We start from the raw sequence: 15731 nt of genomic DNA, 5'->3' as shown, positions 1-15731 counted from the left end.
GGGGAGGAGGGAATAAGGGATTTTCAGAGGGGAAGCTAGAAAAGAGGTTAACATTTGAAATGTAAATAAAGAAAATATCTAATAAAAATAAAAATTAAAAAATGTTAAAAATTTTTAAAAACCTAAAAGCTTCAGTCTTGTTTCTTTTGCATATCCATATTTGGTTAATGAAATATTACCATTGGTTATACAATCAATATATCAGCAATATAACATGATTTTTTTTTAATATAAGGAGAATATTTGTGGTTTCAATGACCTGGGAAAACCACTCAGTATTGATGGAGTTTGTGTTCCTTGCCTATCCCAATCGCCTAGAACTTCGTATGCTCTGCTTCCTTGGAATAAGCCTGGCTTATGCATTGATCATCTCCGGGAATATCCTCATTATGGTCTCCATCCAGACAGAAACACGTCTACATACACCCATGTACTATTTCCTGGGCAGCCTATCAGGAATAGAACTATGTTACACTGCAGTGGTGGTGCCACATATCCTGGCAAACACCCTGAAGTCAGAGAAAAACATTACTCTGCTGAGCTGTGCCACTCAGATGGTCTTCTTTATTGGACTTGGTAGTGCTGACTGCTTCCTCCTGGCTTCCATGGCCTATGACAGATATGTTGCCATCTGTCATCCTTTACAGTACCCTCTTATCATGACTGTAACACTTTGTGTTCGCTTGGTTCTGGCTTCGGTGGTCATTGGCTTGGTCTTGTCCTTACAGCTTGTGGTCTTCATCTTCTGTCTACCATTCTGTCAGGACAGAGGAATAGAACATTTCTTTTGTGATGTGCCACCAGTGATGCGTCTCGTATGTGCCACAAGTCATGTCCATGAGCTCTCTGTGCTAGTGGCCGCTGCATTAGCCATTGCTGTGCCTTTCTTTTTCATTGCCACTACATATGCCTTGATCGTGGCTGCTGTGCTCAAACTCCACTCAGCAGCTGGTCGTCACAGGGCCTTCAACACCTGTTCTTCCCACCTCACTGTAGTATTGTTGCAGTATGGCTGCTGTGCCTTCATGTACCTGCGCCCGAACTCTAGCTACCACCCCAAGAAAGATCAGTTCATCTCTCTGGTGTACACACTGGGAACCCCATTCCTCAACCCTCTCATCTACACTCTGAGGAACAATGAAATGAAAGGGGCCATAGAGAAGGTTCTTACCAGAAATTATTTCTCCCAGAAAATTATACAATAGGAAAACTCTCACATAGTAAGGCTTAGTCCTAGACAAAGCAAACTACTGTGCTACTAAAAATGTATTGTCTCTGCTGATACTGAAATTATGTTTACAATAACAATAAACATTAAGTACCTAAATGTTTATATATATATGGTGACATTCTTTTCTCTGTTCTACTTTTAAACTGGCTGATTACACTTACAAAAAGACATACACAAATACATGTGCAGAAAATAATGTTAAGTGACAAGTATATGGCTTTATAAAACTAGGCATAAGAAAAAAAGAGTTTATGATTAGATTAATAATTAGATTAATAATTAATTAATTAATTAGAGTTTATGAGTTTTAGATTAAAATGATGAAATAACAAGATTGTGGCACTTGTGATCCAGGAGATGGAGAAGCACTTAAATATTATTAATTGCAGAGGCCATTATCACTACGACACCTACAAGTACGAAGAGGTACAATGTTATGGAAACCAAGGAGAATGGGACTTAGAATGGATTTTATTCACACAATGATATTTTTTTTTCACACAATGATATTTTTTGATTGAAATATAGAATGCTTTAACCAATAAGACTGCATGAGAAGAATCCTGGGATGAAAATACCATAACCTTCCTGGAATCTCTTGCTCAGTTCTGTACTGGGAAGCCAAATTAAATGCAAGGGTTCCTGGTATCTGTGTGATTCTAACTTCTAGAAAGTTGGTCTTTGAGAAATAAGCTGTTATGAGAGGGACATGAAGATTGGCAACAAACAGAATGGCTCAAGATCTGTATTATCATGTCACATGTAAAAATAAAATTATATTTTCTAATAAATTAATTTTAAATAAATTTTTCTGAAGAAATGTGATTCTGGTTTACATTTGTTTTAGAATGCGTAGTATTAGTAGTATTATCATTAAGTGCTTACATTGTTCAAGAAGTAGGAATATCACAGAAAGCATATAGCATACATGACTATTAACGTATATCTTTTCTATTAATCTTCAAAAATATTTTCTTTTCTAGTAATATAAGACTTTTTCCATAGAAAGATCCAATGTGGCCAATATTTTCAGATAATTAAAAATACTAAATAAATACTAAACAGTATATTTTCTTCATAGTAAAGAGATGTAGTTTGCTGCTATGTCTAAGAGGCTGATGTAACAGTGTCCTGTTAAATCCCATATAGTACAGACAAGTATATCAAAGTGACTCTTCTTTCTTTGTCTTCTATGTGGAGCTGTATATATAATTTAAATAGAAATGGAAAACTGGTGTTAATTGTAAGGTTCTGCATTTTGAGAAAGGTTTAAAGTTTGTACCATGATATGTGTTTCATGACAGAATGCCCAATTGATTGGGTGGTCTACATAAATTTAAAAGTATTCACCCTATAAATCACAAGGAATGCAATAATATTAGTTAGGTAATAGTATATGTTTTTGGATTTTGATTTCATTTGGGTTTAGATTTTAATGACATGTAGCTCAGGGTTTTTTTATTAGGTATTTTCTTCATTTACATTTCCAAAAAGTCCCCCATACCCTCGCCCCCATTCCCCTACCCTCCCATGGCCACTTCTTGGTCCTGGCATTCCCCTGTACTGAGGCATATAAAGTTTGCAAGACCAGTGGGCCTCTCTTTCTAGTGATGGCCAACTAGGCCATGTTCTGATACATATGCAGCTAGAGATACAAGCTCCAGTGGGTACTAGTTATTTCATATTGTTGTTCCACCTATAGGGTTACAGACCCTTTTAACTCTTGGGGACTTTCTCTACCTCCTCCATTGGGGGCCCTGTGATCCATCCAATAGCGGACTGTGAGCATCCACTTCTGTGTTTGGTAAGCACTAGCAAAGCCTCAAAAGAGACAGCTATATCAGAGTCCTTTAAGCAAAATCTTGCTAGTGTATGCAATGGTGTCAGCGTTTGGAGGATGATTATGGGATGGATCCCCCCGTATGGCAGTCTCTAGATGGTGCATCCTTTCATCTCAGCTCCAAACTTTGTCTCTGCAACTCCTGCCATGGGGGTTTTGTTCCCATTCTAAGAAGGGGCAAAGTGTCCACACTTTTGTCTTCGTTCTTCTTGAGTTTCATGTGTTTTGCAAATTGTAACTTATATCTTGGGTATTCTAAGTTTCTGGGCTAATATCCACTTATCAGTGAGTACATGTCATGTGAGTTCTTTTGTAATTGGGTTACCTCACTCAGGATGATGCCCTCCAGGTCCATGCATTTGCCTAGAAATTTCATAAATTCATTTTTTTAATAGCTGAGTAGTACTCCATTGTGTAAATGTACCACATTTTCAGTATTCATTCCTCTGTTGAGGGACATCTGGGTTCTTTCCAGCTTCAGGCTATTATAAACAAGGCTGCTATGTACATATTCGGGCATGTGACCTTATTACCGGTTGGAACATCTTCTGGATATATGCCCAGGAGAGGTATTGCGGGATCCTCAGGTAGTACTATGTTCAATCTTCTGAGGAACCACCAGAATGATTTCCAGAGTGGTTGTATAGGCTTGCAATCCTACCAAAATTGGAGGAGTGTTCCTCTTCTCCACATACATACCAGCATCTGCTGTCACCTGAATTTCGATCTTAGCCATTCTGGCTAGTTTGAGGTGGAATCTCAGGGTATACCAGTACCATGCATTTTTTATCACAATTGCTATGTAGTACAGCTTTATGTCAGGCATGGTGATTCCACCAGAGGTTCTTTTATCCTTGAGAAGAGGTTTTACTATCCTAGGTTTTTTGTTATTCCAGATGAATTTAGAGATTGCACTTTCTAATTCGTTGAAGAATTTAGTTGGAATTTTGATGGGGATTGCATTGAATCTGTAGATTGCTTTTGGCAAGATAGCCATTTTTACTATATTGATCCTGCCAATCCATGAGCATGGGAGATCTTTCCGTCTTCTGAGATCTTCTCTTAATTTCTTTCTTCAGAGACTTGAAGTTCTTATCATACAGATATTTAACTTACTTAGTTAGAGTCACGCCAAGATATTTTATATTATGTATCAATATTGAGAAGGGTGTTGTTTCCCTAATTTCTTTCTCAGCCTGTTTATCCTTTGTGTAGAGAAAGGCCATTGACTTCTTTGAGTTAATTTTATATCCACTTACTTCACTGAAGCTGTTTATCAGGTTTAGGAGTTCTCTGGTGGAATTTTTAGGGGTCACTTATATATACTATCATATCATCTGCAAAAAGTGATATTTTGACTTCCTCTTTTCGAATTTGCATCCCCTTGATCTGCTTTTGTTGTCGAATTGCTCTGTCTAGGACTTCAAGTACAATGTTGAATAGGTAGGGAGAGAGTGGACAGCCCTGTCTAGTCCCTGATTTTAGTGGGATTGCTTCCAGGTTCTCACCATTTACTTTGATGTTGGCTACTCGTTTGCTGTAGATTGGTTTTATCATGGTTAGGTATGGGCCTAGAATTCCTGATCTTTCCAAGACTTTTATCATGAATGGGTGTTGGATTTTGTCAAATGCTTTCTCCGCATCTAAGGAGATGATCATGTGGTTTTTGTCTTTGAGTTTGTTTATGTACTAGATTACGTTGATGGATTTCCATATATTAAACCATCCCTGCATCCCAGGAATGGAACCGCTTGGTCAGGATGGATGATTGCTTTGGTGTGTTCTTGGATTTGCTTAGCGAGAACTTTATTGAGGAATTTTGCATTGATGAATATAAGGGAAATTGGTCTGAAGTTCTCTATCTTTGTTGGGTCTTTTTGTGGTTTAGGTATCAGAGTAATTGTGGCTTCATAAAATGAGTTGGGTAGAGTAACTTTTATTTCTATTTTGAGGAATAGTTTGTAAAAAACTGGGATTATATCTTCTTTGAAGGTCTGATAGAACTCTGCACTAAACCCATCTGGTCCTGGGCTTTTTTTGGTTGGGAGACTATTAATGACTGCTTCTATTTCTTTAGGGAATATAGGACTGTTTAGATCATTAATCTGATCCTGATTTAACTTTGGTACCTGGTATCTGTCTAGAAATTTGTCCATTTCATCCAGGTTCCCCTGTTTTGTTGAGTATAGCCTTTTGTAGAAGGATCAGATAGTGTTTTGGATTTCTTCAGGATCATTTGTTATGTCTCCCTTTTCATTTCTGATTTTGTTAATTAGGATGCTTTCCCTGTGCCCTCTATTGAGTCTGGCTATGGGTTTATCTATCTTGTTGATTTTCTCAAAGAACCAGCTCCTCCTTTGGTTGATTCTTTAAATAGTTCCTGTTTCCACTTGGTTGATTTCACCCCTGAGTTTGATTATTTCCTGCCTTCTACTCCTCTTGGGTGAATTTGCTTCCTTTTGTTCTAGAGCTTTTAGGTGAGTTGTCAAGCTGCTATTGTGTGCTCTCTCTTGTTTCTTTTTGGAGGCATTCAGAGCTATGAGATTTCTTCTTAGAAATAAGTTTGAGTATGTTGTGGCTTCATTTTCATTAAATTCAAAAAACTTTTTAATTTCTTTCTTTATTCCTTCCTTGATCAAGGTATCATTGAGAAGAGTGTTGTTCAGTTTCCACGTGAATGTAGGCTTTCTATTATTTATGTTGTTATTGAAGATCAGCTTTAGTCCATGGTGATCTAATAGGATGCATGGGACAATTTCAATATTTTTGTATCTGTTGAGGCTTGTTTTGTGACCAACTATATGATCAATTTTGGAGAAGGTACCATGAGGTACTAAGAAGAAGGTGTATCCTTTTGATTTAGGATAAAATGTTTTGTAGATATCTGTTATATCCATTTGTTTCATAACTTCTGTTAGTTTCACTGTGTTCCTGTTTAGTTTCTGTTTCCCGATCTGTCCATTGATGAAAGTGGTGTGTTGAAGTCTCCCAGTATTACTGTGTGAGGAGCAATGTGTGCTTTGAGCTTTACTAAAGTTTCTTTATTGAATGTGGCTGCCCTTGCATTTGGAGCATACATATTCAGAATTGAGAGTTCCTCTTGGAAGATTTTTACCTTTGATAAGTATGAAGTGCCCCTCCCTGTCTTTTTTGATAAATTTGGGTTTGAATTCGAATTTATTAGATATTAGAATGCCTACTCCAGCTTGTTTCTTCAGACCATTTGCTTGGAAAGTTGTTTTCCAGCCTTCATTCTGAGGTAGTATCTGTCTTTTTCCCTGAGATGGAATTCCTCTAAGCAGCAAAATGTTGGGTCCTGTTTGTGTAGCCAGTCTGTTAGTCTATGTCTTTTTACTGGAGAATTGAGTCCATTGATATTAAGAGATATTAAGGAAAAGTAATTGTTGCTTCCTATTATTTTTGTTGTTAAAGTTGGCATTCTGTTCTTGTGGCTGTCTTCTTTTAGGTTTGTTGAAGGATTACTTTCTTGCTTTTTCTAGGGCATGGTTTCCGTCTTTGTATTGTATTTTTTCAGTTATTATCCTTTGAAGGGCTGGATTCATGGAAAGATAGAGTGTGAATTTGGTTTTGTCGTGGAATACTTTGGTTTCTCCATCTATGGTAATTGAAAGTTTGGCTGGGTAAAGTAGCCTGGGATGACATTTGTGTTCTCTTAGTGTCTGTATAACATCTGTCCAGGATTTTCTGGCTTTCATAGTCTCTGGTGAATAGTCTGGTGTAATTCTGATAGGCCTGCCTTTATATGTTACTTGACCTTTTTCCCGACTGTTTTTAATATTTTCTCTTTATTTAGTGTATTTGTTGATCTGATTATTATGTATCGGGAGGAATTTCTTTTCTGGTCCAGGCTATTTGGAGTTCTGTAGGCTTCCTGTATGTTCATGGGCATGTCTTTCTTTAGGTTTGGGAAGTTTTCTTCTATAATTTTGTTGAAGATATTTGCTGGCCCTTTAAGTTGAAAATCTTTATTCTCAACAACTCCTATTATCCATAGGTTTGGTCTTCTCATTGTGTCCTGGATTTCCTGGATGTTTTGAGTTAGGATCTTTTTGCATTTTGCATCTTCTTTGATTGTTGTGCCAATGTTCTCTATGGAATCTTCTGCACCTGAGATTCTCTCTTCCATCTCTTGTATTCTGTTGCTGATGCTCACATCTATGGTTCCAGATTTCTTTCCTAGGGTTTCTATCTCCAGCGTTGCCTCACTTTGGGTTTTCTTTATTGTGTCTACTTCCCTTTTTAGGTCTAGTATAGTTTTGTTCATTTCCATCAGCTGTTTTGATGTGTTTTCCTGTTTTTCTTTAAGGACTTGTACCTCTTTAGCAGGGTTCTCCTAAAGTCCTTCTTGATGTCCTCTACTACTATCATGAGATATGCTTTTAAATCCAGTGCTAGATTTTTGGGTGTGTTGGGGTGCCCAGGACTGTGTGAGGTGGGAGTGCTGTGTTCTGATGATGGTGAGTGGTCTTGGTTTCTGTTAGTAAGAATCTTACATTTGCCTTTTACTATCTCATAATCTTTGGAGTTAGTTGTTATAGTTGTCTCTGGTTAGAGCTTGTTCCTCTCAGGATTCTGTTAGCCTGTATCAGCAGACATGGGAGACTAGCTCTCTCCTGAGTTTCAGTGGTCAGAGCACTCTCTTCAGGCAAGCTCTCCTCTTGCAGGGAAGGTGCACAGACATCTGTCATTCGGACCTGCCTCCTGGCAGAAGATGAAGGCTCGAAACAGGGCCTGTCCCAGAAGCTGTTAGATTCTCTAGTCCACATTCTCACCTGAGCAGACTAGTCTTGGAGGGATCTGGGAACCAAGATGGCTCCCCAAGGTTTTCCTGCAAAGCCCTCCCCGGCGGGACGGACACCTCTCCTCTTGCAGGGAATGTGCCCGGATATCTGGGGCCCGAAATGGTGTCTGCTTCAGAAGCTGTCCTCTATGGAACCTTGGGGGTGCTGAATGGAAGGGACTTGTGACCCTGGTCAAGCCAGGTTTTCTACTTCCCTAATGCTGTCTCAGGTCCCGCGCAATTGGAATGGAACAGAAGTTGTGTTCTGCTCACGATGGTCCTAAGATTGAATGGAGAGTCCTCTAGAGACCTTGGGGTTGTCCGCAGACTCCGTGCCCAGGTGACCCGGTGCTGGCGCTTACCAGAAGATCAATTTTTTTTAAACTTATTATCTTTCTGTTTTAGCCACCCAAGGACTAGGAATATAAATACAAGCTACAACTCTTAGGTAACAGTATAGTTTTATAGTCTTCAGCTTTTATTTTTATTTTCATCCAAAAATAAGATCTATAACTGTCAGATTTATGACAGATTGTCAAAATTAAGGCATATTGTTTGGTTATTTTTTGAAATTATAATTTAAATTCATTTCTCCCTTATCTTTTCTTCATCCAAACTCTCCCATATTCTATTCCCACTCTCCTTCAAAACGATGGCCTCTTTGTCAATAATTTTCATTGCATATACATGCAAAATATAAATATATAAATATACATATATATACAAGCACACACATATATATGCATACAATTTTAGGTGTATGTATGGTTTTTTTGTGTGTTTTGAAACTCTGTCATAAGATTTAAATATTTTAAGCATGTTTCTGTATTGAAGTAAAAATCTCTTTATCATTAATCTGTATTTCTTTTGACTTTTAATTCATTTTTGTGAATTTCAGGTTGTATATAGTAAAATGTGATAAACACAAAAGCACAAACTTGCTTTATATCCCCAAGACTACCCCAAACTTTATATATTCTTATTCATTGTTTAACCTACTTTAACTTACACTTACCCCAGGTAGGTGCATTTGGCATGTAGCACAGAAGAGGAGGAGGAGGAGGAGGAGGAGGAGGAAGATGAGGAGGAGGAAGAGGGAGAAAAGAGGACGAAGAGGGGAATGAGGAGAAAAATAAAGAAAGAAAAGAGGAAATGATGATAATTTTTTGATAAATCATAATGCATAATACTGATGCTGGGCTGGTCGTGGTAGTTGTGATTACATACAGAGGGGCATCATTGTGACTAATGGTGATTATGGTGAAAGTGATAATTGTGGTTATGCTGAGGTCCTAATAACACTAATGATGAGGGCAATAATGATGAATATTTATATAGGTTTTAACTATTACCTATTGATAGCTTCTATGGTTTAATACATTTTTACCCTAACAGATCTTTTAGGAGGTCTAGATGATTTTTATCTCCAATTTATAGGTCGACTGATATAAGTGGAAAATATAAATTTATTCAAAGCAGTGAAATAGTAAATATATATAGGCAATGTTACCACAATTTCAAGTATACCATCACTCTTGTGGCTCCCTATTGTTCTTCGTGTTAAAGCAAATGGGCTGTGTTGTTTATGAGAGAGTCTAAAGGTAGGTTATGAAGCCACAAACTCCACAGCATGGAGGCCCTAGTGAAAGTTATAGACCATAGTAGAAACTGCATGAAGCTGGAATTCTTTAGTGTAGAGAAAATGTTTATATTACCACTTCAACTGAAAGGAAAGATTGTGCACAAACTTGCTATCTGAAGGATTTTTTCCCCCTATATTGTGAAGAGAACTCCAAGAGATGCCCATAAAATCTATTGGCTATCAGAGTATCAGGTTTTAAAAACACTAATTTGGGAGGTTGTTTAACAGATTTTGTTTTTACAATATAAGAAGTAATCAAGCTAAATGTTGTTTTTTAGCAAGGGAATGTATTGTAAAGCACAGACTTGTACAAATAGTGTTCAGTTGGAATAAAAACTGTAGTTTGGCATTACATTAGTATCTGAAATAAAAATGAGGTAATAATAGAGAAAAAGGCATTTTTGTTTATTTGTTTGGTTTTGTTTTGTAGAGATGAAAAATCACAGCAGAATTTTGAATAAAGAGATAGGACTAGCAGGTTTGCATTTTTAATAACTCTTCCTATACCAGAAAAACCCATTTGAAAGAAATGATTTATTCAGACTTCCTATTGTTGCACTATCAGCAAGCAATCTTGTACTGGTGTGTTTGAAAGATTGAGCATTAGGGAAAATTATGGACTGGACGTGGGATCCATTTGGACCAAAATGTTTTTGGTCTATATAAGTTAATTATAAGACGTTATTCACTGATATGAGGAAGAGTGTTAAGTAATTGAATGGTGGAAGTAGGGAAAGTTGAGAAGTAAATTCTGGAGACCTTGGGATCAATCTATGCTTTTTTTGAAAAAGGGGACATGAGCTTGGTGTTTTGCATGTGTTGTGTCTGAAACTTTTGGAATTCTTAAGAAAGGTTAAGGCTATAGAAATAATTAGTACATTGCTACAATTTAAGTATCGCCCTTCACATGCTTAATAATATAATTAACATAATTTTAAGATTTGGGGATTTTGCTATACAAACAGTAGATTAAAAAAAAATATTTGTCTTACATATGTTTAAATGTGCCCAATAAAATGTATTCCTGATAACCTAAAAGAGGTTCTATCTTCTCATTTTGCCCATCTTTCTCCTTTTATGAGTAATTTTTCATTCAATTACTCAAGTGGCAGTCACCTCCGAGCTCTAGTCATTTGTGATTTTTATTTTTTGATACTTATAGACAATTTAATTCAATTTCTTTTGATATCAGAGGTTATAAACAGGTTTTAAATGATCAGGCATACTCACCATTGATTAATTATTTGAAAACAGTAGCAACATCATTAGCTGTTATTCTTCCTTTTATTCACTTACTAGAACACATTTCAGGCTATTAAGCTCAGACAAACCCACCTTAGAAATTTGCTGTAAAATGTGACTAATTACATATTATGAACTCATTATGATTAATTTTCAATAGTTCAAGAAACTGAGAGATTATCAGGAAACCTAAAGAAAATGAAAATGAGTCCGAGCACAGCTTCCCTCTGCAATTGGGCGTGTTCTGTGAACCAGTATGGATATGGCTTGAACATCACCATGGATTGAAAAGGTAAAGCGTGTTTTTCATTAATTTCAGAGACATTGTCTTTGGTGGAAATATTTGAAATACTGGCATTAGTTTACCACGAAATTTTTGCCTTCTTGCTGCTTCTGTCTTCACTGTACATCTACTTATCCTCTAGGTAGCACCTCTCAGATCACAGTGTATTCCCTATTAGGACTTTCTGAACAACCTACTTAAAGTAGTACCTTCTATCTATGTTACTATTACTGCACTTTGATTCTCTTCTTCCTGGGAATCTTCCCCTGGAGCACTGCATGCATTTAACTTTCATGCTTTCGAAAATATTGTTAATTATGCCTACTCTTCCTTCTTGTTTCACTTATATGTTTTCTTCTTCTTTGTAATTTCTAAGCATGACCTTTGCAAAATCTATGTATAATCTCTGTCTACATCATTATATTCAAAGCCTTGATGGTGAAACCTCACCAGAGTATACTTGAAAGAATATTTGTGACATCCTAAAAATATGAATTATGGACCTTGATATGAGGCATATTAGCTACACATATATAAAATTAATATCATCAGAAATAAGTTACATAAAAGTAAACATGAGCAATAGGGAGAGGTGAAAACACAAAGTGAATAAAATAACCCTATTAAAAATGGGGTACAGAGCTAAACAGAATTCTCAATGGAGGAATCTCAAATGGCTGAGAAGCACTTAAAGAAATGTACAACATCCTTAGTCATCAGAGAAATGCAAATCAAACCAATCCTGAGATTCCACTTCACACTAGTCAGAATGGCTAAGATAAAAAACACAGGTGACAGAAGATGCTGGTGAGGATGTTGAGAAAAATGAACAGTCCTCCATCACTGGTGGGATTGCAAGCTGGTACAACCACTCTGGAAATCAGTCTGGAGTTCCTTGGAAAATTGGACATAGTACTACCTGAGGACCCAGCTATACCATGCCTGGGAATATACCCAAAAGATGCTCCAACATATAACAAGGACACATATTCTTCTATGTTCATATTATCATTATTATTTATAATAGCCAGAAGATGGCAATGACCTATATGCTCCTCAACAGAAGAATGAATACAGAAACTGTGGCACGTTTACACAATGGAGTACTATTCAGCTATTAAAAACAATGATATCATTAAATTATCAGCAAATGGATGAAACTAGAAAATATCCTTTTGTGACTGAGCTAACCCAGTCACAAAAGAACACACACGGCATCTACTCACTGATAAGTGGATAATAACCAAAAATAAGCTCAGAATACCCATGATACAAATAATATTGCATATGAAACCCAAGAAGAAAGAAGATCACACAAAAGTGTGGAGGCTACAGTACTACTCAGTAGGGGGAAGAGAATAATTTCTAGGAAGTAGAGGGAGAGAGGAATCTGTGAGGGAGAGAGGAGGGGAAGGAAAAAGGGAGCCAGGTCAGATATGGGAAGAGATGAGGGAGAAATACAGAGGCTCAGGAATTTGAAAGAAGGTATGTAGTAGTGGGGGAGGGAAACTGGAGCTATCCACTAGAAGTCCCAGATGCCAGGGACCCAAGAGTTTCCCAGGTCCCAACAGGAAGGACTTTAGCCGAAATACCCAAAAAAAAGGGAGAGAGAACCTGTAGAGACTATATCCAGAGGTTAGGGATGGCACCTAGTTGAGGGATGGGGCTACCCACCCATCTCAAAAATTTTACCCAGAATTTATCCTGTCTAAAGGAAATACAGGGACAAAGAGTTGAGTAGAGACTGAAGGAAAGGCCAAACAGAGACTGCCCAACCTGGGGATCCATCCTTATGCAGCCATCATACCCAGTTACTATTGCTGATGACAAGAAGTGCTTACTGACAAGAGCCTGGTATGGATGTCTCCTGAGAGGCTGTGCCAGAGCCTTACCAATACAGACACAGATGCTTAAACAGCTAACCAGCAGACTGAGCACAGGGACCCCAATTGAGGAGTTAGGATAAAGGCTAAAGGAGCTGCAGGTGTTTGCAACCCCATAGGAAGAACAACAATATCAACCAATCAGACCCTCTCCCCTAGAGCTCTCAGGGACTAAACCATCAACCAAAGACTGCACATGGAGGGAATCATGGCTCCAGCTGCATATGCAGATGAGGATGGCCTTATTTGGAATCAATGGGATGGGAGGCCCTTGGTCCTGTGAAGGTTTGATGCCCCAGCATAGGGGGATGTTAGGGCAGTGAGGCAGGAGTGGGTGGTTGGTGGGGGAGCACCCTCAGAGAAGCAGGGTGTAAGGGGGTAGTACAGGGGATTTTCTGAGGGAAAACAAGTAATAGGATTACATTTGAAATGTAGATAAAATAATAAAAAAAATTTTAAATTAATAAAAGCATTTACCATAGAAAAATTAAATAACCAATAAGTAAATTAAATAAGTCAATATATTAATATAATTTTGTTTCATTTTAAAATACATTTAATTAGTACTATAATTTTATGTTTTAATTCTTTCTTTGCTATAGAGAATCTGTACATATGTATGGGGTCTCATAGGTTTTGATACATGTTTATGCTATGCAATGACCAAACAATGACAATAACAATTTATTACATTTAATATGGGTGCATCCACAATCCACAGTTAATCTTACCTCCCCTAGTATTATTTGTGTTAAAAGACAAAAAATAAAAGTAAATAAATAGCAAAGACTGACAAAGATACAAAGAAGGAAGTTTTCACACCACTGATAGTATAAGTTAGGAGAATTACGGAGAGCAGTTTGGAGCTTCCTCAAAAGACAGACGTAAACTTTACTATTTGACCCAGACATTTCGGCATGGTAGTATATCCAAAGACATGAAATTGGTATTTCAGAGTGAAACTTATACTCCCTTGCTAGAGCGTTGTTCAGAACAGCTAAAATGGATTCAAGCCAGTTGTCTATCAACCACTGAATGGAGAAAATGCAGGTGAGACATACATCCTCTATCTTGCTTAACGAAGACCAAAGTGTGGACACTGCCCCTTCTTAGAATTAGGAATAAAACACCCATGGAAGGAGTTACAGAGACAAAGTTTGGAGCTGAGACAAAAGGATGGACCATCTAGAGACTGCCATACCCGGGGATACATCCCATAATCAGCCTCCAAAGGCTGACACTATTGCATACACTAGCAAGATTTTGCTGAAAGGACCCTGATATAGCTGTCTCTTGTGAGGCTATTCTTGGGCCTAGCAAACACAGAAGTGGATGCTCACAGTCAGCTATTGGATGGATCACAGGAGGAGCTAGAGAAAGTACCCAAGGAGCTAAATGGATCTGCAACCCTATAGGTGGAACAACAATGTGAACGAACCAGTACCCCCGGAGCTCGTGTCTCTAGCTGCATATGTAGCAGAAGATGGCCTAGTTGGCCATCAGTGGAAAGAGAGGCCCATTGGTCTTGCAAACTATATATGCCTCAGTACAGGGGAACGCCAGGGCCAAGAAGTGGGAGTGGGTGGGTGGGGGAGTTTTGGGATAGCATTGGAAATGTAAATGAAGTGTGGAGGAGGGCATGGGGGACTTTTGGGATAGCATTGGAAATGTATATGAAGAAAACACCTAATTTAAAAAGTGGTAAAAAAATTTTAAAAAAATATTGAAGATGGAGCCCTTATATAAGAGATATGGATGAAACTTAATGATGTTATACAGAAAGAAATAAGACACAGAATAAAAATAAGTAGAATAAGACCACAAAAAAGACAGTTAAATGTACATTATATACTCTGAAAAAATTGTCACAGTTCATTGCATTTTAAAGCTAAAAGATTTGTGGTGCCAACGAAGTACATCTCTCATCACAGAAAGCAATGCTATTTTTAATTCCCCTTGTGGTCTGGGGATTATAATGACCACAAATAAACCCTGGCTCTACACATGGCCAGGCATGTGTTGGATAAGTATGTTACTCATGCTTCAGGGTCTGAAGCTGGAACAAATATCTGTTTTCAGAAACTCTTGGACTATACAATCTAGAATATATCACCATCAATTTCCTAATAGGTTTCACATAGGAATTGTGGATACTGCCTAGTACCCCAGAAGCCGTTTTTTAGTGACCACACAGAAAAGTTGCTCTTTAACTTTTGTCCTTATCTAGTTGAATTATGTTTAGGTGGCACCACTAGGGATTTACATTCTCTCAAGTGACTCATTAATTTTATAGAAATTCCATGAAGGACATTCAAATGGATTCAAAGATTATATCAGAATCTATTCCACGTTTTTTGAGAAGAACCTAGTCTTCTTGGTCAGGACTGGAATTTGAATTACTCCATAATATCATGGTTCTTATGAATACCATTCTCATCCAGTTCTTGTCTAGTACTAATTTATGAGGAGATTTTTTCTCCTGAATGTCAGAGTATAAAGAACACTTCCTACCACCATGTAGTCTTTATGGAGTCATGATATTGTTCTCTGTGTATAATGCTGACCAAAACCTCATGAACTGTTATTATATTTCACCGCTAAGAGGACTGACAAAGTTTCCCTGGAGGCACTCCCTCAGTTATCTGTGGCAGCAGCATCTCAGCAGCAAAGTTAACTTCCTCTTTGGTGAGTTTCCTTAGATGGCTAATAGAAAAAAATAAATTTGAAATTGTTGAGGGACCATCTAAAAGACTCCATTTTAATGAATATTTTCTGCAAACAAATAATAAAAAATAACATTTCTATAATG

General features: G+C 37.5%; 1 protein-coding gene across 1 annotated transcript; it reads left to right on the top strand.

The window, feature by feature from the left end:
* The first annotated feature begins 254 nt into the window (after positions 1–254).
* Positions 255–1205, top strand: LOC110286123 (olfactory receptor 10W1-like). Its single transcript, XM_021152616.1, has one exon. It carries the CDS (start codon positions 255–257, stop codon positions 1203–1205), a length of 951 nt encoding a protein of 316 aa, XP_021008275.1.
* The last annotated feature ends 14526 nt before the right edge of the window (positions 1206–15731 follow it).

The sequence above is a fragment of the Mus caroli genome, unplaced genomic scaffold, assembly GCF_978045245.1.
Source record: "Mus caroli unplaced genomic scaffold, Mus_caroli_1 scaffold_20, whole genome shotgun sequence".
Lineage (NCBI taxonomy): Eukaryota > Metazoa > Chordata > Mammalia > Rodentia > Muridae > Mus > Mus caroli.
Note: the sequence above shows the minus strand (reverse complement) of the source record. Positions and strands in the feature narration are given on the sequence as shown.

Coding starts and splice junctions, on each gene's coding strand:
- LOC110286123 (XM_021152616.1), top strand. CDS start 255: ATGACCTGGGAAAACCACTCAGTATTGATGGAGTTTGTGTTCCTTGCC.